This window comes from Numenius arquata, chromosome 3 (genome assembly GCF_964106895.1).
Source record: "Numenius arquata chromosome 3, bNumArq3.hap1.1, whole genome shotgun sequence".
NCBI classification, from domain to species: domain Eukaryota; kingdom Metazoa; phylum Chordata; class Aves; order Charadriiformes; family Scolopacidae; genus Numenius; species Numenius arquata.
Window position 1 is genome coordinate 30,992,357 of NC_133578.1, and position 22,510 is coordinate 31,014,866.

The window sequence follows — 22,510 nt, forward strand, 5'->3', positions numbered from 1 at the left end:
TAGACAGAAATTTAAAGTGAAAAAACCAGATATTCCGGGTTTCTAAATAATTTCTGTTCCTCAGTGCCAACTGATCTGAGTAACAAATTGTTTCCATTTCAGTTTAGTTACTTTCTTACAGCTGGGGAATAAATTGCCAATAGTCATAAAGAACAAAGTTCCTTTGATGCCGGCCCCTTTTATAAGTCTGTAATGTTTTGGGTTTTTTTTAGGTCAACTCTGAAGAAAGCTGAAGATAACGACTTGAACAAATTTAAACACTTAAAGCTAAAATGTTTTTCTAAAGAATATCTGAAAGCCCTTAAAAAAAAAGGGAAAAGTTTACCTAGATTTTATTTGAATTCTCTTTAAGTTTCCAAAAGCCTGAGATTTTTATTTGTGTATTGAGGGCATCAAAATATCAAAAATCCTTGCAGGAGTTCCCACCACGATCTAGTCAGAAAGGCAAGCTCAGAAAATCCAAAAGGTTCTTTGCCGCCCTCTAGTGCTGACTTCTCCTTGAACACTCTTGTTAATTTGATCGGATAGCTATAACTCCAACTTGATTCCTAAATCTACAGTAAGACCTCAGGGCCCTCTGAGATCTTAAGGAAGGTGTATCTTGAGGCAAGAATACTATAGTGATAGCTATGGACCTGGGCTTTTCAATATTTTTTTTTCCCAATTGGGTTGCACACTGCAATATACCAAGTTTAAGCAGTCTGACAATGGAGTTTGTCCAGCATATTTATCTTTTGAGAACTGTTTAGAAGAAGAGAGTATACCCATATGAATCTATTTTTACAGACAAGGTTTTTCTAATTGAGATACAATTAAAATCAACCACTAACAGCCTGTTGCCTTCAACCCTTTAGAAAATTTGTACCTGAGCTTCACAGCAAGGGTCATGCTTGAACTGTGACTTTTTATCAAGTCTTATAAAGCACAGAACAATCTTAGAATAAAATCACTTGCCTCGTATATTTGGATACTCTGAGGCATTTTGGTTTGGAAATCTTGTAGGACACTCCTATATTCCATAGGTATGCCAGGATAGTGGCAAGGATCCTGAAAAGGAAGTCAATTATTACTAAAACTCATATTTTGAACATTCCAATTAAAAAAGCTAACAACCAAAATCATCAAATACAAACTCTTTATACCGGAAATTCCTTCAAGACTCTCACAAGCTAGAAAGGCTCTAAAATAACAATTTTAAAAGAATGTAGACCTTTGAGATTTCACTGAATAATATTTAAAAATACACTGGATTCAACACATATGCTTGTTTAAAGTAAGTACCATAAAGCAGGTATAGTCATAAAAGCTTTGTTCTGGGGTCTGATCAAAACTGGCAGGTTTTTTTATTTTTTATTACTCCTGGTAACAGTAAATTACCTAGTAATGGTAATTCAGAGGAAAGAGTTCAAGGTAGCACAGAATAAAAAGGCAAAAGGGATATTTTGCCTCATAAGAACAGATTTAAGACAAAAACAAGTAAATCACACCTAGAAAGTACTGGGAAATGAATTTTTAGAGTCCTCCTCTCCCAGTCAACAACTCATACAAGCAGAAAGGTTTGTTTAACACCTACAGTTGCTTTCCAAAGCTGTTATTTCTATTTTGTCTATTTATGTTTTGAGCTACAGACAGATGGAGGAAGACCTTATGTTTTCTTTGGGCCTGGGAGCTCAATACTGATATATTGTTGCATTAACATTACTCAATTTTTTTTTTAAAGCCTAATATGCAAAGTGAAGACATCTTGAGCACCTAAAAGTTAAATAAGCATCTCTCCATCAATCACTTTGGGAGTTAAATGCTTACATTCCTCTGTAGATCTGAACCCCAAAGACAGTATTTAGCACATTGTACAAATTGCAAGTATCAACAGATAGAAAAAAGCCCTTTCATTTGCTTGCACAAAAGCAGACATGGAGAACTAATTTACCATTGTCTTCAATGACTGCAATACTTCCAGGAAAAATCTGTAGAAGAAACTGACTATCAAAGTTTTCTTATAGTCTGCTTTTTCACCACTGGCTGAGCCTGGAAGAGCAATTTCTTTAAGAAGTAGTCTGCAAGCTTCATCCAACATTTGTTCATTCCAGTGTCTGACGGGAAAAATGACAGAAACAATCAGACCAGGACTCAAAAAAATAAATACAAATTGCAGTAATAAATTTGTACCATGGACCACAGGCATAATCCTGCTCAGAATGAAGCCAAAAATATTGATTCTAATAATGGCCTGCAATTTTGAAAACAGTGTAGATCAATGTTGCTCACAGAAGTGAGGTCCCCTAAATCAATGGAACTGAGTGCTATATCAGCCTTTTAAAAAAAAATAAATTAATAAATAAAACCTATTACAGCTTTAAAGCTGGTTCAACAGTCTTATAGATTATCCCTATTCTGCAGATACTGTCCTATATTTAAAGAAAAATGGATAACGATATTGATGCAAACTGTAGATGCTTTCAAGGGATTAGTGCTGGATAGTTGTTACATTTTCTGAAAAGGCTGTCTCCTTGAAGTATCTCAACTTCATAGTTACACAACCCTAAATATCAAAATATAAATCTGTTAGAATAAATTTAATCATGTGAAGCTGCAAAAAATAATGAGTACTTCAACTAGTGAAGTTGCATATTAAATGGTAAAAGAGTCCAGTGGGACTCTGTTTAGATAAATGGTTTTATACTGCTTGAATTATTTGTAATTTTTTCCTCCAAACCTTGGAAAGTGGTAGAGAATGTCAGAGATTAACTTCAGATATTATTAGGATCTTGTAGATGAAGAGATATTGGAAAGATTAAGGCTTGATTTGTGCTCCTAAGTTTATTGGGCACATCTGAAGTTCTCAAACTTTATACCTATTAGAGCCAAACTCTAATGAGAAGGACTCAAGAATATTGATACTAGGGGATTATCAAACCTACATGACACAGCATCATTTACCAATGCTTGGGTTCAGGTGCACAGCTGACTATGTATACCTCATCCACATATCTCCCAGTTCATATCTCTCTCATGTCTTTCTGCATACTTCACATCGGAGTTGCAACCATGTGCAGATTCCAAAATGTAATGGTCCTGAAAATTCATCATTAAGGTTCGACCAGATCATTCACTTGAACATATGTGGCATCAGCCAGGTAAATGAAATCTTTCTGTACTTTCACACTCCAAGGAAGCGCACCCAAGCTCTCAAAGTCCCTTTATTTAGAGATATAGAGAAGACAGAGATATTGTACCTTCCAATAAGTGTCCAACAGGTTTGTTTTGCACAGATTGTGGTCGAGACAGCACCTCCATAGAAAACGCTTAAATCCTTTATTATGTCTGTACCTTCTTCAAAAAGGACTCTCATCCCAGCATTGGTTATTGGGAGGGCATTTTCCCGTCTTGGTGCTTGTCGAAATGCAGAGACATACTCCCCCTAAGCAAGATCAGAAAGATGTGGGTAACCTGCAGACATGTAAGTATCTGAAAGCAGAACTTGCTATTGCACTACGTGAAGCAAGAGAATAAAAAATGAAGAGCCCAAATTCAACTTTCCAAGCATTCAAGACCATACTCTTCCTTCTCTTGACCTTTCAGTAGCTTTACCACCTTTGATTTTCTAGCAGCCTGTACCCAATCCTCATCTACACTGTTCAGATGACCTAGATATTTTCATGACAGATAGCTGGAAGACAGGGATCTTGTGGAGAGGAGTTGCATTTATAACAAGTACAAAAGCACAGAGGCTTCAAAGTATTGCCAAACGTGCTCAGGTAACACGACTCCTAGCTCGCTTAAGATCCCATATCCACTCTTGCAAACACAATAGCAGTTAAAGACTGTTATTCAGTAACATTTACGGAACCACCACGCACATGTCCAATCTTATCTCATTTTAAGAAAAAAATCTTCAAGACATGACAATGCTTTACTTTCGTGGTGCCAACCATATCACAGGTAAGCAGCCTGCTTTGGTGAGGACTATGGCAGCTTGTCCAAGACCCCTTTCTGCAGGGGGTCTAGGCAACTCCTATTGCCCTTATCATTTTAGGGTAAACTTTTGTCTGAACATCACTTTTTATGTATCACCAGCTACCTGCTGAGATGTGTTCTTTGGCTAAAACTGGGACATAGTATGGCACTGACAGGATCAAACATAAAGAATTCAGAAAGTGAGCAGTAATAGTGTTACTTTAAGCATAGGGATTATGCCATGTCTGGCTCCTTATTTAATAGTCTTTAACTCTGCATAAAGCAAATCTAAACAAATTAGTAACTTACCTTCCTAGAACGAGGAATATGGACAGAGACTAAGATCTCTTCTGACATGATCGTATTGTTACCAACTCCATCTGCAAAAATATCACTCAAGGGAATCTGTCGCTTTCTTCCTAAAAAAATCCCAAATCCAGAGACTTATGTACAATTGCGTAATTAACATATACCAATCATATTTTAATTGGCAAGAAATACCTGCAGCCTTCCTGAGTAAATAATAACTGCAGAGCAGAGTTTACATGAAACATTATCAGTATGCTCTATAAATACAAATGACTGCTCTATTTTCCATAGTATCATAACACCAGAAAGTGCCCGGAGATCAATTCCCATTCCATAATCCTCCCTTCTGATACTGCCATGACGATCCCATCCCCACTCCTCTCAATCTGTTCCCAATCCCTGCAGCTCCTGTCATCACTACCTTTCCTTCTAAAGCATAAAGAATGAGGAAAAAATCTGAATGGGTAAAAAAGTAAAAGTAAAAACTTTTGTAAAAAGTAAAAAAAAAAAATATTTTGGGTTGTTTTGGTTTGGTTTTGTTTTCTTTTTTGTTCTGAGATTCTGAACACTTCTAGGAGTCCAGAAGGGAATAAATAATATTGCCTTTTCCTTTCTCTTTCTGGTAGATTATTTTAAAAGTGACTATGCTAGTCTTTCTATGGTGTATATGCTATTAAAGATGGGATTTTCGAAAGGCTGGAGGAGAAAATTCTGCAAGGAACCTAAATCTGCAATAGCCCTTTGAACACTTAATCTATGCTACGTCTGGTTTGTCAACATCACTACGCAGTTAAGCTAGACAGCCTTCTGGAAATGCAACATTTTAACACATAAAATTGATTGTATTAATTAAACAAGCTCCATTGGCTCAAGGAGTTTTGTTGGTAGAACTGCAACTGTACCAGTAATACAACTGTCAAGTAGCATTGTCATTCTGCAAGAACATAGAGGCATAAATATTGTACAGATGGAAAACCACAGCGATTCACCTGTGTGGAATTTAACCATGTTGGCAGATGAAGACAAAGTGTACTTTTTTCCTAGTTTTCTATGTCCTTTGTACTTTTCACATGCTACCTAAAGGGTCCAATGCATTTTAAAATAAATTATTTCTTATTACTAGACAATATTTATCTTGCAGTAGCCCTGACCTATCGCAAGACTTTCTAGAACCAGATAATCTTCTTTTAAAAGGTTCATATTTTAAAATACTTCACTCACATTCAATGAACGTGATACTTCAAGACTGGCTGCTTTACAGAAAGATTATTTTCTTCATGGTTTTCATGTTATGTGTGATGATGACACTGTAACCTATTCATCCTAGAATATCATTTAGCATTAAAATTACATTCCGCAAATATAACTAGTGTGACATAGAAACTTTACTAAAGGAATTTTATTTTGCAGAAGTGTGGATCTGAAAAATAACACTATTGGGAATAGCAGCACTGGTGTTTCTAGATTTTTGCCTTTGCAATTCCATCCAGAATACACTTGGTTTACATACATAAAGATTATTGTCGACTCCCACCTGTGAGCCTGCCAGGACATAGGAAGGAGCATTTCCTCTTACAATGTGATCCGAAATAAATACTAAGAACTAGCAGTGTTTCTGCAAACTTCTTTTCTTGAATAATGCACTTTTCCTATGTTTCACTGACTACTTCTTGTAAAGAAATATGTTAAAAACCTGTGAAAATGACTAAAACCCTCTCCCAGTAGTAAAGTTCTGCCAGTTTAACAGAAAGAGGTATCAATCAGTGATCCTACTCACCACTCAAATAAGTACGCACATCATTAGAATTGTTAAGAAAATGCAAAGGTTTGTACTTTCACTTGTCAGAATGACATTCTGACAGGTATTTTTCCTCTCAGTGCCAATCTGCACAGGAAGAAGTCGCAGAAAACACACAGCATAACTTTTTGTGTATCTGTTCCAAGAAATCCTGGCTCAGAAACAACCCCTTTAAAGAACGTGTATTTCAGGGTGTTGAGTGGAGTATTACATGCTTTGAAATGGCAACAGGCACTCTGTCTGGATCAATAGCAAAAAGGACACAAGCCATCTAGAAGGGAGAGCATGCAATTCCATATCACCAGATAGCTCATGTTTACCAATAATTTCATCAACCTTCCAATGGTCAGGTAGTGCACAAGAAAATGAGCAGGTCAAGGGGAGTATATATACAGTGATGGAAGAAAACTGAGGAAATGGGCATGGACTGGTGGCTCTGAAGGTAGTATATACAGCTACTCAAATAATGAGGTTTTATGAGTGCTTATAGTAATTAACTGCCCACAGAAGTATATGTGATCTGGTCGGTCTGAATGCTTACCCTTGGCGTGAGAACCTTTGACATGTTCTTCATCTGCAAATTGCATCTCTTGCAGATGTGATCTTGTATGAGAGTGGGAAAGGGTTCCTTAAGAAATGCTCACCTGCTGTTATTTCCTCTCTCCCCATGCAATAGGATCCTGTACCTCTGGCACTACTACTGAGACAGGCTATCTCCTCTTACCTCTTGAAGCCAGATTGAGCACACAGTTGCTGGCTGCCAGAACAGGATTCAAGTCTGAGGTTGATTTTCTGCTTATGATGTTTCCACCTAATGACTTGAAAAAAGAAATTATGTCACTTTTCTCCATCATCTTCACAGCTTTATGTTAAGTGACAATATAACGTGCAGACTACATATAAATTTATAAAGATCAAAAGCTCAAAAAAGATGTATTCATAGAAAACTCACTGCTAAAAACAGAATTAAAAATGCAAGTTTTACATGTGGTCAGAAGCAATTTCACATTTGTTACAATTTGTTACAACTGTTATTGCAAGTAACTCACAACTTACAGCAACATTTCTTATCTGTTCTCCACCCAGAGTTCTTAATTGCTGCAAGACAGCACAGAAAACTTTTGTCTTCTCTTCAGGGAACTCTGAGATTGCATTTGTCAAGATGTCCTTCACTAGAGAGAGGCTGCAGGCAGCTCCCACAGTTAATCCTGTAACCAAAAGATTATGAAAGTGTAATGTGTGCATTGCTTTATTGCCTGGGTTTTGAACTATGTTCAGACAGTAGAGCTAGGACTGCTTATGTGGAATACAGGCAAATATAAGGTGAGGGGCCTTTGCAAATTAAAGGTCCTGTGACCTTTCATTTCAGGAGACTGAGGATAGTATTTCCTGAAATGATGAAATTGAGCTAATATCTCATCACTTCTACTAAAAGAAGAATCGCTTCTACATCTCTTCTCTGCTTCCAGCTGTTTGTTCCAACTGCTTCCCTTGCACCAACTTTGATTAAGTAAATGCTTAGGTCATGTTTCACCCAAAGGTGAAAAGCTTCAAAATGATTTCAACAGGATCTTCCTATTTTTAAACATGACTTTCATCATAATTTGATCTTGCTTTGCATATGTATATTCTAATTTTTCTCCTAAGGTGCAAAAACCCCCAAAGAGTCCTAATACTGAATATGGTATTCTTTTTCTCACTAGAAAGACAACCTGTAACCACATGCATTTATTTGGGAATTTATACATTTTTTAAAGTTTATACTTTATAAAAATGTCAGTATTATAAAATGGTAAACAGTGCCTTTCTATTAAAAATTATTAATAGACTGTATTTATCTAATCTATGAGTGCTTTAAATGAACACTGGAATTAAATAAAAAAATACAAAACAAAATATATATAATTTTAAAATGGCTTTTTTTTATTAATCAAGTACAGCAATACTAAATGTTGTGTATTTAAAACAAAAAGTTAACCAAAACATGTTTTGCATTTAAATCTGTTTAAAGAGAGGAAATAATATTTCTGGCTGGAAAACTAAATTGCACAGCTCTCTTTTTAGAACTACTAAGGCTCACCTTCTCTAGATTTTATTTCTAGATTAAAAGAAGCAATAAATATTCTCCCTGCTTCCTTTCAATGCCCAACCACTTTTCAGCTAAGAACAAACTGGTCATTGACTACAACTGGAAGACTGATCTGAAATGAAAAAGATATTCTAAATGCAATGACAGAACTGTTAAATACAGTTTACCACTTCAAAAAAGTGGCTTCAGGCATGTAGCAAGTAACTTTCATCAGAGATAGGGTTTAATTTTCCTTAAAACTTTGGCAGTAAACTGGCACAATGTAATTTATATTTAATTAATTAAAACTAACTTATAATTTAATTTAGCCTAATTTAGGCTATTATAGTAGGTTTAAATCTATTTCTAGTTGTTATTTCTAATTTCAATAGAATTTATTTAAAAACTAAAACCTAGTCTAACTTTAACAAAAAAAAAAATCCATGCTTATCTTAAATATATAAATTGAGGTACCAAATTTTTAATCTACAATAATTTACGCTGTTATGATTGAGATAAGATTAGTCAATGCATATTAGCTAGGTCAGTTTAATCACAGCCTTTTTTCTAATGTAGCTAACATGCAATGTTGCTAACTCTCTCTGTGGTTCTGTATGGGTCTCTCTCTACTATACAGCATAGCACAGTACAAAAATCACAACGCAAATATTGCATGACTTAGCACCAGAACCAGTATTACCAGAATAATTACCCTTGCACTATTATGACTACTAGGGCCCAAGATAACATTTCTGGTAAGTACTGCAGCGTGTCATGAAGACAAAACTCTGTAACATGCACTGGGACGGTGGCCACAGCCACCTTGACCTGGGAAAGAGTCAAGCATGCTTAGGAATGAGTTGCACAGCACTTCACACCTTCAGCACTATGGAATGGAGCAGCATCCCTTGCTACAGAAGAATCTCCTATGTTTGAACAAAGTAAAGTCTACTGACCATCATCCGTGTGTGTCACCACATTCAGATCTGGGATCCTTGCAGGAGCAATAACAATTGGATGGAACACGCCTCTAAATTTCATCTCAGGTCCTACCAGACAGGAATAGGCTTAGACAAAAGACATTTTCCACAATGACAACTCCAGCATAGTAGAGAGTAAGCTTAAGGATGAAAATGCAAAAAGAATGATAAACATAGCCCCATTCCTCCCATGCACACTGGAACTATGGCAACAGGAGCCATTCTGACTGTATACATACCCACACTGGTGTTCCCAACCACAAGAGGTGCTTTGGGGTGGGCAGCTTTCAGATCCAGTAATTCATCTAAGCTTACAGGAGAAATCCATGTCATTCGCTCCCCATGAAAAACCAGAGTTCTTTTTGGTTGATTTTCAGCCATTCTCTGATGGGGAAATATGGCAGATTTAAATATTTAGGTCTAATAGACATGAGACAAAGTCAAAAGAAGTTCTTAAACAATGGCAGTTCTAGTTAATCCTTCAAAATTGCACAGAAATGGGACTGTTATGTTGTGCTCTTTAAACAGTGGCAGATTTCTAGACTGCATAGGTGAAACATCTTCAATTAATTCCAATAGGCTAATAAAAAAGATTGATATTAGCCCCCAAGCAAAAAATGTAGGAATAGATCCTGTAAATGCTGAAATTATTAAAAAAGTGATAAAAAATACTTAGGAAGGTGCTTTCACAATCAGCTTGCTTGGAGGTCACCAATGACACTGGTAGCAGAATCCCTTTCTAGATTAAGCATGCATGTGGATGTCTATGGCTGTTCTAGCACTGTTCACTGATCACTTGGAAATAGCTTGTGAACTAGTGGTAGTACAAACACAGGGTGAAGAACTCCTGTCCCACAGTTATCAATCTTCCTCCATAAGCAGCCAGCTAGTTACAGAGAATTGGGCTTTGAATCTATATATTGAGAATAATGTAAAGCAAACAGCTTTCAGTTTTTTCTAGAGCAAACACTGCTGTCGATAATTAAGGATGCCTGACACTTTCCATTCCAGTGCCCTTACTTCAGCTTCTTATGTCTTTGTCATACTTTAATAACTGGGGATAAACACTCCCTGGTCTAGGTGGCTATCTGAGGCTGACATTTTGACAGAAAAGACCTACTAAACTATTAAGCCACTAAATGGCGAGAATGCATTGTTTTGCCAATGTTAAAAAGTGTTTGCCGTTCAGTTTGCTGAGAAGCACTTGTATCTTCAGGTGCTGTAGTGAAAACACAGTTTAGGTTACTGTCTTCTCACCAAATACCCAGTTCTGCAACTTCATTTTTCCCGCTATGATTAATTTTTGTATTTGAATATTCAATAAGCTCCCTGAAAAAAAAAAGGAATATAATTTTGGATTTACATTAAAATGTTATGACATTTCTTCTGATGAATTACTGCTAAGCAGGACTTCAGAATGAGTTCTGAACTATGGACTACTAAGGGTAAGACAGAGCTGAAAAATAGTCTGTAAGCAGCAAAAATTACCATTAGTTCTGGCGGAAATATAAGCTCCTGGGTGGGATCTAGGGGCTGGAATTCATCTGTTGAAAATAGTCTGGTGGAAACCTTAAAAAGAAAGGAAACAAGCAAAGACCAAAAACATTCTCTCATCATTAATTCCACAAAAAAAAAAAAAAAAAAGCATAACCAAGAACAAACTGTGAGGGTCCCACTGAAGTCAGTAGAAAATTAGTAATTCCATTATGATTTGGATTTGGTGCTAAATTACCATGCATTATTTGGAGCCGGTGAGGTGAAGGAAGCGTTCATAACAGAATTCTCAGAGTTCACAAATGACACAAATAAGACCATAGAGGCAAGCAACTGAAAGACTAACTACAGGCTTCCTGTAGTCCTCCTATAAGAAAGTAGCTGGCTTCATGCCAACCTGCAGTACTCAAAAGCAAAGAAGTAGATCAGATATTATTGAAAGAAAATTGAGAACAATGTCAAATATTTGTATGAATAAGAGGTTTCATATAAAATATTACAATCATAACTCTGATTTTTAAGAATGTATCAGTTCTTCAGACTCAAGGCAGCAGACAGATTCGTAACAGATCAGTGGTTACATTCAGATCATCACTGATCGTTGATTTAAGACAACTCCACATACGCCCTGATCTCTTACACAATACGATGAACGCTGTATGAGTAGAGCTGAGACTATTAATATTCCTGAACTTGAAGAAATGCTCAGCTCTGGAGATCCAAACTACCTTATACCAACTACCTGCCACATCATTGTCTCCTCATACAAATATGCACAGAGTCCTTAATTTTTAGAAATATCTCCAAATTTCTTGTGAGTAATAATAAAATATCTTATTTTACAAATAATATTATGTAAGGCGAATAAGATGGAGGCAAAAATGGCAGAGTATACTACATTTACTTTAATTACAAGAAAAAGCCATGCAATATTCTTTCTATAAATTTTCTATCTAAATGGGACAGGTAAAATACTTAAAACCCTACCTTCTCTTCTTTGTCAAACAAATCATCTTCCTGATCCAAGCAACACTTTCCATTTGCTTTCCTTTGACAACAAACAGATTCCTAAAGTAGGAATATTCCATTAGTGAAATACTGCCCAGAATGTCAGTGAGTTTTAGCTGGCTTAAGCTGATAAGAATGTCTCTTTATATTTCAAAAAAGTTCTACAGGAAGTTTACTAATAAGCTAAATTGGAAAGATTATGTGTTAAAGAAGTGGTATTAAAAATAACTTAAAATAATTGAACGCTGAAATCCTTAATACAAAATAATTCATACTACATGAGATTCAGTTGACCTTGTGAGAGCACACACAGATGGTCTGCATTATTTCTTTTACCCACTGTTCGCTCTCCTACTTCTTTCACTGTAGGTTTCTTACACGTTGAAATACAGGATAAATTACTAGGAATATCCATCCAAATTCTGCTTTTATTTATGTCAGTACTGACCCACAGTAAAACACATGGAGTTACTTCAGATTACTCTTCGTAATCCAGGCTAGACACCAAGTTCATTTGTGTCAATCAATTAATGTAATGGGCTTGGCCGCTATACACCTTATTTAGACCTACATCTCTTAACAGAGGAAAGAGATGATCTTAATTAAAATCTTGATGGTTACTACACATATGGGTCCATACTAATGGGCACATACTAATGGGCACAATCTAGTATTCTTATCATCACTACTTCTTACCTTACAGAAGGTTTTACAGGCATCTAGGATCGGCCTATATCCAGTACAGCGGCACAAGTTCCCTTAAAAAAGGAAATCAGTAAGAAAAAGTTCTGATTTAAAGCATGTGGCTTTAAAATGTCATGTCTTTATATGAGATTTGCATTTTTGAAGTTTAAGAAGTGTTAGCTCTCCCAAAGACAAAAAAGATCAGTGTCACAAGACTTAGGACCCTGCAGCTTGAGGAAAAAGGCTATTGTTTCAAGGGGAGTATGAAATACTTGAGAGCTGCACTAGAGGGAACGTTGACTACAGCTTAGTATGCAGGAGGATAAGAGATTGTACAATACTCTTCACCCACTCAAAATGGTTTTCTCCTTACCCCTGACATTTCTAATAGTGAAGGAGGTTAGCATTACACCGCCGTCTAAGTACACCTCATAGTAACAGGAAATGCCTTTGGCTCCACTGTGACTCTATAGCACATCAGAAGAAAGAAGGCTATTTTACCTGCAATAAATGCACATACTTTCCCTTAGTGAAGATGGTCTGCATCTCTCTAGCTTACTTGAGTGCTTTATTCCTACCACAAAGGGGCTCTCCTGTGAGGTTTATCACATTCTCAACTCCAGATGTAACAGGATCTCAGAGACCTTCAGATGCATCTACTTCTCCAATATGCCATCATTTTTGCACATTTGATTTAAAGCACTTCAAAAGACACACATGAGGATGGTTTGAACACCTATTCCTGAAACAATCCACAGGTCCAGGCTTCATTTTCCAGGAGAAAAGAATGACAGGGAATACGAGGTCTGTATCCAGTAGCAACTCTGCTGGGAAGCACAACTTGTATAGAGTACATACACACACATGCATGTGTACTCACACAGACGTGCACTCACATACACAAAGTACCTGAAGAAAATGGTACAAGGATATACCTACAAATTAAAAAGTGGCAATATTTACCAGCCAGAGCTGCAATCATCTGCTCTGAAGTTGGTTCTTGGTGGTTTCTTAGCAAACTGTATATGGACATCACCATTCCAGGGGAGCAGAAACCACACTGGGAGCCATGGCATTTGGCAAGCCTTTCCTGAAATAAAATAGCACAAATAGCACTCCTCCCAGTGTACATCACCATTTTAATGAACTCTCTCATAAATGGGAGACTTTCATAGTAAATCGGACTTTTTAAGTAAAACAATTTAAGTAATCTCAAGTAAGAATAATTATTTTGAATGTGATGCCCTGGCACATCTTACTAAGGAAGCTAGTTTATCTTTGGTGGATTTCTGTCTTTTTTGCATTCATACTAAAACATCAGCCAAAGGGGCACTGTCCAAGATGTGCCCAAATAGAACACAAGCCTGATCCACTCTAGCAATTCTTACATGCCAACTGTTTGATCAAGCTGTCAGTCTTAAAGCAAGATCCACCATAAGCCATATCTCATCATCCTTGATCAATCAACGACCAGAAATTTGTGCTGTCTTCTATTATCATTTAGCAGGGAGAATAATCATCACGTGAAATTCCCATGCCCTAAAGCACTGCCACTCAAGCCAGCCCATACAAAGGAAGAAATCAGTAATCCTCTTACACAGTGATACTGTACTCTCACCTGAACTGGATGAATCCTGGTTTTTGTACTTCCAACACCTTCCACTGTGGTGACTGCAGCACCGTATAAGGAGCAAATGGGAAGCAAACATGCATTTGCTGAATAATGTCTTTGGAACATAAAAGAGAATAAAGAACATGAATATTACTTTATTATAATAGAGATTCATTAATATTATTTTGCAGTCAATCAAGACATAGTTTATAGTTTATACAGTCATTATCGTCATTTGGATTGAGAAGAGAATAAGCTTTATAGAAGGGATCACTTACTAGCTGTGTCTCTTGTCCCCAGTATAAAAACTGTCTATGAGGACAGTTCTGTAGAATTTATATCTTCCTTAGTACTTCAGTCTTTTCTAATTGCCCTCTTATCTCTCTTACCCACAAGCAACCTGTCAAGTGTGTTTTGGAGGAGGAAGATGGGAGGGTTGGGTTGGTGTAGTTATTTGCAGGTAGTAAAGAATTACTGCAGAAAATTTGCAATCAATTTTCTGACCCGAAGGAAGTCCTCATGTAAAATAAATATAATTCTAAGTAGGAACAACATACCAAAATGAAATTCTTCAAAGCTTTTGATCATTAGCAACAAAATATTTTGGTTTACTACAGTTCAAGTGTTTCTTTTCAACTGTTATTCTGTTTTAATTTCAACTCCTATAAAAACTTTAAAGATTTTCATTTGCATTGTATTCCAATGTAATGCAATTGTGCAAAGGAACAACTGGAACATTTGTACTTTTTCCCCACCTAAAAAATATTCAATTGACAATGACACATTACCATTTAACAATTTGACTGGAGTTTTCTCAATCGAAAAGTAATTTACTGCGGTTTTTATCTTAATGAAACTCTGATTTTGAGTTCTTTTTGTGGGTAGGGTGTAGGGAGGAAGTTCAGTATTAAAGGGCTGGTAAGACTCAAACTTCTGCCTGCCTATCTTCCCATCAGGCACATCACAGAGCTGCAGGTAAGAGCCACATTCCAGTGGTCAATACAAAGGGTGTTAAATATATGCCTCCTAAAGAGAAAACTCCTTGCAGGAGCTGTCATCAGCATATATGAGCAAATTTAGCATTTGAGCACAATATTTCAGCAAATTTACAACCTGTCTGAATGGACAGTATTTTTTACAGCATTCTCTTTTGGACTAAAGTGACCCTTCCTTTGGATTCTTTCACTTATTAAGTACAGATTTTACAACTTTGTTTTTACAGCTTTGTAGCTGCAAGTGGTACCTACAGTCATAAAATTTGGTGTGGTTTTAAAAATATTCTGTTAAGGGTACCTTATCTTCTTTGAAGTTGGCTCATAAGTTGATATCATCACTGTGCAGGCACCACAGCCACCTCCTCCACAGCCATACTTTGTTCCTGTAAGACGGACTGAAAATGCTGTCATTAGGGAAAAAAAATAAATTATCAGGTTTCATTTTGGCCTTGATTCTGCTGAAAGGCACGAGGCCACGTTTTTTCCTGACCAGCTAAGGAACATAGAATTGGTTTGGTATGATAGCATATTTATCAGACTCCTTCCTATGTTGGATTAAAATTTTCAGCAAAAATAAGATTGACGATAAGGAATGACATGACCAAAATCCTGTTCAGAAAACTTGATGACTTCTTTTGGTAAAGGAGTAAGTTGGGACAAAAAGAGGAAGTGAAAAATAGTTTTCTAAGTGAAAATATGAAAGAAAAAAGCATGCAGTGTGCAAAATAGCTATATATCTGAAGTTCCAGTGGAACACTAAAACCAATATCCCAGGTTTTCCCAGAAGGACCTTTATCATCAGGATATTAACCTTGCATCTGATCTGAAAGATCACACGAGAGAAGTGATCATTTCTATGAATCTGGAACAGTAGCCAATCTGAAGCTGCGAATCAAGAAACATCTAATTTAATGTTCTACAGCCACCAAAAGGAAGCCTTACTCCCTATTTCTTCCTCCTCTTCTGTCCTTTCTTTTCCCAACACTACCTGCTCCAAAACATAACACTCTTGCACCAAGTCTTTCTCTAATCAGTTCCTTCCATGAGCTGACTAATGATGATCTGACTAATTACTGACTGAGTCCGTAATCTAGCTTAAAGTCTCTCTCTTTCCTGGGTCAATTTTCTGCTGGCCTAATGAGTAGAATTATTACACAAAGAGATCTGAGGAACTCCACAGCTGGCATAAGGTGCAGGAAGAGGACTGTCTGCCGGGAGCCAGGAATGATGGGGCAGAAACAGGCCACCTTCTTTTCACACCATATCATCAAAAGAAAAAAAACATTTCTCTAAGTCAGAGTTAGCACTCTTCACTTGCAGTAAAGATTTGAGATGCTTTAAGATCTTATCTAATTAATCTCTACCACTTTTTTTCGCGGTAAAGTGCTTTATTGAGCCCTTTCACAGGCATCCCAACCTGTCAGATAAAGCAAATACGTTTTAAGATACAGTTTCTTCCCTTCTTGCATTTCTATTTACTTGTTAATTTACAATGGGTCTTCCAGTTATTAATAAAAGTCTAATGTGCAAATTCCTATGGCAATTAGCCTCAAAAAAAAGATATTAGGATGCTTAGAGAGGTATTATACTGTACTTTGTAATTATAAAACACTTTACTGGAAGATGCTAAAGTTCCTCACGCTCACTCCGGCATTCATTTCACATTAAAAAGAGTTTAGCAACCTCAGCATAAGGTATTCCTGTCCTATATTTTTGTTCCCCGATAATAATTTTTGTCTCTTTATGAAAGTTAGCTGTCCCCCTAGCCATGTTAACTCAACTATACATGGAGGGTTGCTGTGAATAGGATCAATTCCTCTATCTGGCTAAAAAAGTGGTCTCAGACAAAGCTGGGCAGGCACGTCTCAGGGACTTGCACACATCAAACAGACCTAAGCAAGACATTTAAACTGTATGGTGAAACCAACTAGCTCCTGAACACAAGTCAATCTTATCCTCATTTTATAAGCAGAGTTACAATGATACAGAAAGGTTAAATGATTTTTCAAGATGTCAGAGCAAGACAGTGCAGAATTACATTATCTCACTCATAAATGTGCTTTAACCAACGAAGTATAACTCTTGTGATGGGGCTGGTACAGAGATACTTGGTGGGTGTTGGTCTCTTCTCCCCGGTAACAAGTGATAGGACAAGAGGAAATGATCTAAAGTTGCACCAGGGGAGGAAACCAAGACAGCAGGGAAGAACCTTGTCTGCAAAGACAAAGCTGGCAGGGTAAGAGCTCTAGCTCTGCCAACTTCTGTTCTGTCTTGTGTAACTATTTTTTTTTTATCTGTTTTAAAAACATACTTGTTCATATTTACTTACTATTAAACCTGTTTTTTGAGTTTAGAAATCTGTTTGGAGTCCTTATCATAAGAAAAAAAATAGATTACCTCAAAATTCCATCAGTCAGGGTCTCATCACAAGATCTCCCCTTTCCTGGGAGAGACTTTCACAAAACTGGGAGACTCCTATTTTGTTAAGCTTTATGTACACTGGCCAAAAGATTCTTGGGTTTCTTTATGGAGAGGGGAGGAACACAGATACACACATAGACATCATGCCTGATGGCATAACTTTGTTTGTTTAGGAAACTGGGCTAAAAATACAGCAGCTTGCTGAAGAGTATGTGGCCTAAGAAAGACTCATCATTTAATATGGTTGTTGTAGCTTAAGGCAGTCACAACTTCCTCAAACTAGTAAATCACCTTTGAAGTAGCATTTATGAGAATTTTGCTCAAATAAGGCTTTCAAATGAGTGACTTAAGGGAACAGACAAGAAAAGGATACGTCTCTTTCGCAGATAAGACAACAGCATTTGTTCGGGATCAGCATTTTTCTCTGTTATCTGCAGCAAGAAATGAAAAACAAGGTTTAACCAAGAAACCAAGGCTTTTCAAAATTCAGGGCCCAGACTACATTCCCACAAAGCTAGAAGAGAATCCTTCTCTGGTTCTCTCTCATAGAACTAGACTAATTGACAAAGAGCACAAGAGAATTCCGGCTCCTTCTGGAAATTCACAGAATCACAGAATCACAGAATTGTCCAGGTTGGAAGGGACCTTTAAGATCATCTAGTCCAACCATCAACCTAACTCTGATAAAAACCATCACTAAACCATGTCTCTAAGCACTATGTCAGCCCGGCTTTTAAACACCTCCAGGGATGGGGCCTCAACCACTTCCCTGGGCAGCCCATTCCAAGGCTCAATAACCCTTTCCGTGTCAAAATTGTTCCTAATCTCCAATCTGAACCTCCCCCTGATTCCTTCCCAGACAGACACGTTTCCAGCAAAGAAGTGCCCGGGCACCTTGCAACTACTAAAAATAACTGCTGCTCAGTGAAAGGTCATACTGAGGGAATTTAACTTCAGCCACACTAGACATAAAAATGCAGCAGAACTTTGCTACAACAGAGGCAGCATAATATAAAGAAATAATGATTTGCAGATTTTAGAGGTTCCCTGGCACTTTAACCTACTGGGATGAGCACCAGAGGAAGCCTGTAAGGCTATCAGCAGGAACCACTTTTCTTCTAGCTTTATTTATATAAACTTTCACTTGCCATGATAGACTAACAACAGAGAGCAATAGAAATGCCTACATTCTTTATTGATTACAGTATTTCTTATTCCACTTCTTAGAACCAGCTTGTTCCTCCCAGTCTCATTGAATCAACAACCACTTAAATTTTGTTCCTGCAATATTATCTTTATGCTGGCCAGTAGTCCTTTTTGGCACCTGAGTCTTGCCAGCTTCCTGTTATGCCTCTCAAAATCTGGTATCATCTGATGCGTCTTCTTTGATACCATTAAAGACGAGAAGCCAGGCACGTACAAATGAAAAACTAGTTTGCTCACCAGCCAAATTTGATTCCCAGCTGAAAGTCCATTTCACTTTGACGTGTTTTTCCCCCAAATGCAGCAGAGCTAGCTAAAATGGGATGTTGTAATCATGTTAGTGTTCCTCTGCTGCTTTTCCCCTTCTAACCACTTGCAGAAGAGCGTTAGCTAACTAAAGTAATACTTGGAGCCTGGTTTGTTTCTTACCCAGCAAGGTGGAGATGAGAAGGAATGCTTCTGCAGGCTTGTGTAAGGATTCAGTTATACTCCCAAGAGGAAGAAGTCTGAGGGAACCAATTCTGTGCCCATACCCTTCGGGGTTACTTCTGGAACAGCAGCCCCCCTTTTCTCTACATTCTTTCCGGGCAACACTTACCTTCCTCCCATTCACATAGAAAATCAGCTCCTCAGCCCCCGCCGCCCCTTGCATTGTACCCCGACCGCGGAACCAGCAGCGACAGGAAATCACAGGCAGCTGCAGCAGCTGGAGCTGGAGAGCCCATGGCAGGCGGGGGCGGGGGCGGGGGCGGGGGCGGAGCAGCGCCGCAGCGGGGCGGACAGGGCGGCGGCGGTCAGAGGAGTACGCAGAAGAACGCCGAGCACCGCGTCGGAGCTCGGGTCCGGTGTCGTCAGAAGGGACAAGTCAAATGTTCTTAACATGTAGAGCTAACCACAAAATGTATTTACTGGAGCCTTCTAAGGTATAGTAAAACACTACGACATACCTCACACTTTCTCCAAGGCCATGTATGTTCCTCCAGAGCAAAATGGCAACACGAGCAATATGAACTGTTGTTATGTTCCAACAATAAAATCTCCAAAGGTCATTTTAAATTGTGATAAAATCCAGCAATGTAGTGAGAATGAGCCCAATGGGAATTTTGCATAAATTTGCACTCACAAAATAACAGGCAGTAACTTCTGGGTTTTATAAGCATTTGTAAGGGCTAATTGTGCAAGCAGATGTTTCTAGAATCATAAATATTTTCCTCATCCTGTTTAATCTAAATATCTAGAATTAATTTTTCTACAAATTTTAAAACAATCAAAATCTTTATTAGTGGTAAACTAAAATATTAAATGTAAAAAAAATTAAATTGAATAAACATGAGAAAAAGCAACTTTGAAGCTATAAAAAACTCACATTACCTTATCCTCAGCAAAAAAATCTTAATCCCTGTGATAGTTACAGATTAATTTTTATCTTGAATATCCTGAGCTGTTTTTACATCTTTTTCCTGGCAAGAGCTTCTAATATATCAACTGATCTAGTAAAAGAAGCACATTTAGTGAAGATTCAACAGGCAATGTAACTATCTATGCAGTACCTCAAGTGACCATTTTGCAGAACAATTAAAAGAACTGCATCCTAGAAAATTGTTAACAAAATAAATTTTCTCTGTATATACAACGTCAATTTGAGTAACAAAAACAGTAAGGATGGAGAAAACAAGGAAAGAAGGGCAGCAGCAGCAATAACAATGTGATTTCAGAGTTACTTAAAATAACTTCTATGCATCTTGAGGTAATTTTCTTTATCATTTGTTACTTTGAAAGATATCTATACTAAAAGGAACAGAAGAAACTAAGGCATAAAGCCCTAGGCCTTATACTTTTATTACATGCTTTTATTTGGAACATCGTAGCTGTCTAGCTGGTAACACTGGAGGCTGTGGAATGGGACCTTCACTGAAAAAATAATTAAGACCATCTCCAAAAAGACCATTTTTTTTCTGAGAAAGTGAAGCATGTAGTTCTGCTTCTAGCTTTCAAAGTACGCTCCATAGAGAAACAAACATTTAAAAAGCCACTGTGTTTTGCTGCTTTGGTGCCAGCGCAGGGAACACAAGTTGTAACATACTCCTTTCGGATTTCTAAGGACGCAGCTGGTGATGTTGATAAACAGTGAACATTTCACTTAAACAAATTTAAATTTAAAAAACCCAGTTAATCACAAACTTGTTAATAAAATACAAGAAAGAATATATGAAAATATTCTATATGTAATTCTTTTCCAAATCACACTGAATCAGGATAGATTCTATCTTCCCAACCATTTCTACGCCTCTTCATAATGGTCTGCTAATGTAAGTACACAGTAAGTTTCAGAAAGAAAAAGCGTGTTTGCTGAAACTTCTCAAATAAACTTCACTGTTTTGCAATACAGATCACATTGCCTGGGTGATAAGGTAAATTTAATATTGGAAGAATTCTACATGAAAACATTTTGCTGTCCTTATTGCTGTACATTTACAATCTTTGCATGGTCTCTGGAACCGGTGGTCACAGCTAGACAAGCTCTCTGTTTACGTAGGGGATAAAGGTCCCCTATGTAAACTGCCTCACTAGTGGTATCTTTAACTCCAAATTCATACATGGAATGCTCTACAGGATGTTAGGGAAGCTGCCCTGGGGCTACAGACTGTCATGAAAACCCACCAAAAAACAAAAAACAGTTGTGGTATTACTTATTTGTAAATAATAGTTTTGTGCCTCTTAATGTTTATGGTCTGTCCATGTAGAATGGACAACTGGTTTGGTATTTTAAAAATATGTATTATAAATTTAAGAGTATTAATTACACCTCTTAAAAAGAGGTGTAGCATATCAGACGAAAGGTCTAACTAACCAATGAATGGGTCTCCGAAAATTTCAACACTAAATGCCCTTGGAAAAAATATAAAAATTGGTCAAATGCATAGCAAGGCTTCTCCAGAATATTATTCCAGCCTTCAATAATTTGCAATTCAGGGACATCCTCTGCCAGAAATGCTGTTCCTGGTAATTCCTCAAGGATTTTTCTTCCATTAAATAGTGCAATCAATTGTTAAGCCTATATAAAGTAATAATATCTACTCCTGTAGTAAGGAATTCCTCAGCATAACTGAGGAATTCTTCACAATACTGTGTGAAGAACCACCTTCTATAACCAAAAGAAGTTAACTTATTTGTATCTCATTAAAAATGACCTGTGGCTATCTTGGTTGCAAAATGAGCCTGAGCCTTATGTGATATAATCTATAAAAGTTGTGTGCACTGTGAGTTCTAGCCTGCAGCTGGCAACATCTACAATTCAGAAAATGCCAGAAAACTGTTTGTCAGTTGACAGTGGGTTATGGAATGCAGAAGTGATTCATGAGAATCCAGAGGGAAAGCAGTGCAAAAACCTCACAGCTGAGTGGTATGATGTGGTTGTATTAGTCATCACACTAGCACTCAACTGAAAACTCAAGGTGTTGCTTTGTCTGGATCCTATTTACTACTGAATTTCTATTGCAGCGTTATATTCTCTCTGGCTGCCTCTGGCACGTACTCTGAACACTACAGCTTCTCTCTGCTGTTCCTCAGAATGAGACTTCCTCATTCAAATTTCAGTATGACTCTGTCAAATCCAAAAGTCAACTATCAAAAAAAAAAAAAAAAGAACTGTCTCTATCCATTTCAGTAATTTATTAATTTATCAAAATTTGGGATGTTTGCGTCTGTTCCAGCCAGCAATGAGAAAATGGTTCTACTTATGGTAAATATAAAAACTCACAATAAAAATTCCCAAAGGTGATTTATTTTTAATTCTAATTAAAACATACACTTTTCTTACAAATTAAGAAGTGCTGCAAACCCTTTGAACAGATTGTAAATTACTGACCAGAAATGCAAAACACAAGAGTGGAGCCTAACCTGTATTTGCCTTCCTCAGTAAATTACTGTGTCCCTTACAAAGAGGCTCCTTTCCAGGAAATTCCACTTTGGAAGACCTTT

General features: G+C 37.2%; 1 protein-coding gene across 2 annotated transcripts in view; it reads right to left on the reverse strand.

Annotated features, from left to right (window-relative positions):
• The window catches only part of LOC141462727 (aldehyde oxidase-like), a 43,315-nt gene extending 24,134 nt beyond the window's left edge, over positions 1-19,181 (reverse strand). Inside the window, exons 1-16 of one of the 2 annotated variants that reach the window (XM_074144698.1) lie at positions 19,128-19,181; positions 17,700-17,757; positions 15,204-15,300; positions 13,917-14,025; positions 13,262-13,388; positions 12,311-12,372; positions 11,594-11,674; positions 10,601-10,681; positions 9,352-9,496; positions 9,089-9,181; positions 7,121-7,272; positions 6,789-6,882; positions 4,267-4,376; positions 3,237-3,421; positions 1,931-2,093; positions 955-1,047 (exon numbers count right to left, since the gene is read on the reverse strand). In XM_074144698.1, the coding sequence (XP_074000799.1) occupies positions 955-1,047; positions 1,931-2,093; positions 3,237-3,421; positions 4,267-4,376; positions 6,789-6,882; positions 7,121-7,272; positions 9,089-9,181; positions 9,352-9,496; positions 10,601-10,681; positions 11,594-11,674; positions 12,311-12,372; positions 13,262-13,388; positions 13,917-14,025; positions 15,204-15,300; positions 17,700-17,757; positions 19,128-19,181 (1,704 nt within the window). Of the gene's footprint in view, positions 1-952; positions 1,048-1,930; positions 2,094-3,236; positions 3,422-4,266; positions 4,377-6,788; positions 6,883-7,120; positions 7,273-9,088; positions 9,182-9,351; positions 9,497-10,600; positions 10,682-11,593; positions 11,675-12,310; positions 12,373-13,261; positions 13,389-13,916; positions 14,026-15,203; positions 15,301-17,699; positions 17,758-19,127 lie in introns of both variants that reach the window. The other variant, XM_074144700.1, reaches the window with a different exon arrangement.
• Positions 19,182-22,510: the final 3,329 nt, after the last annotated feature.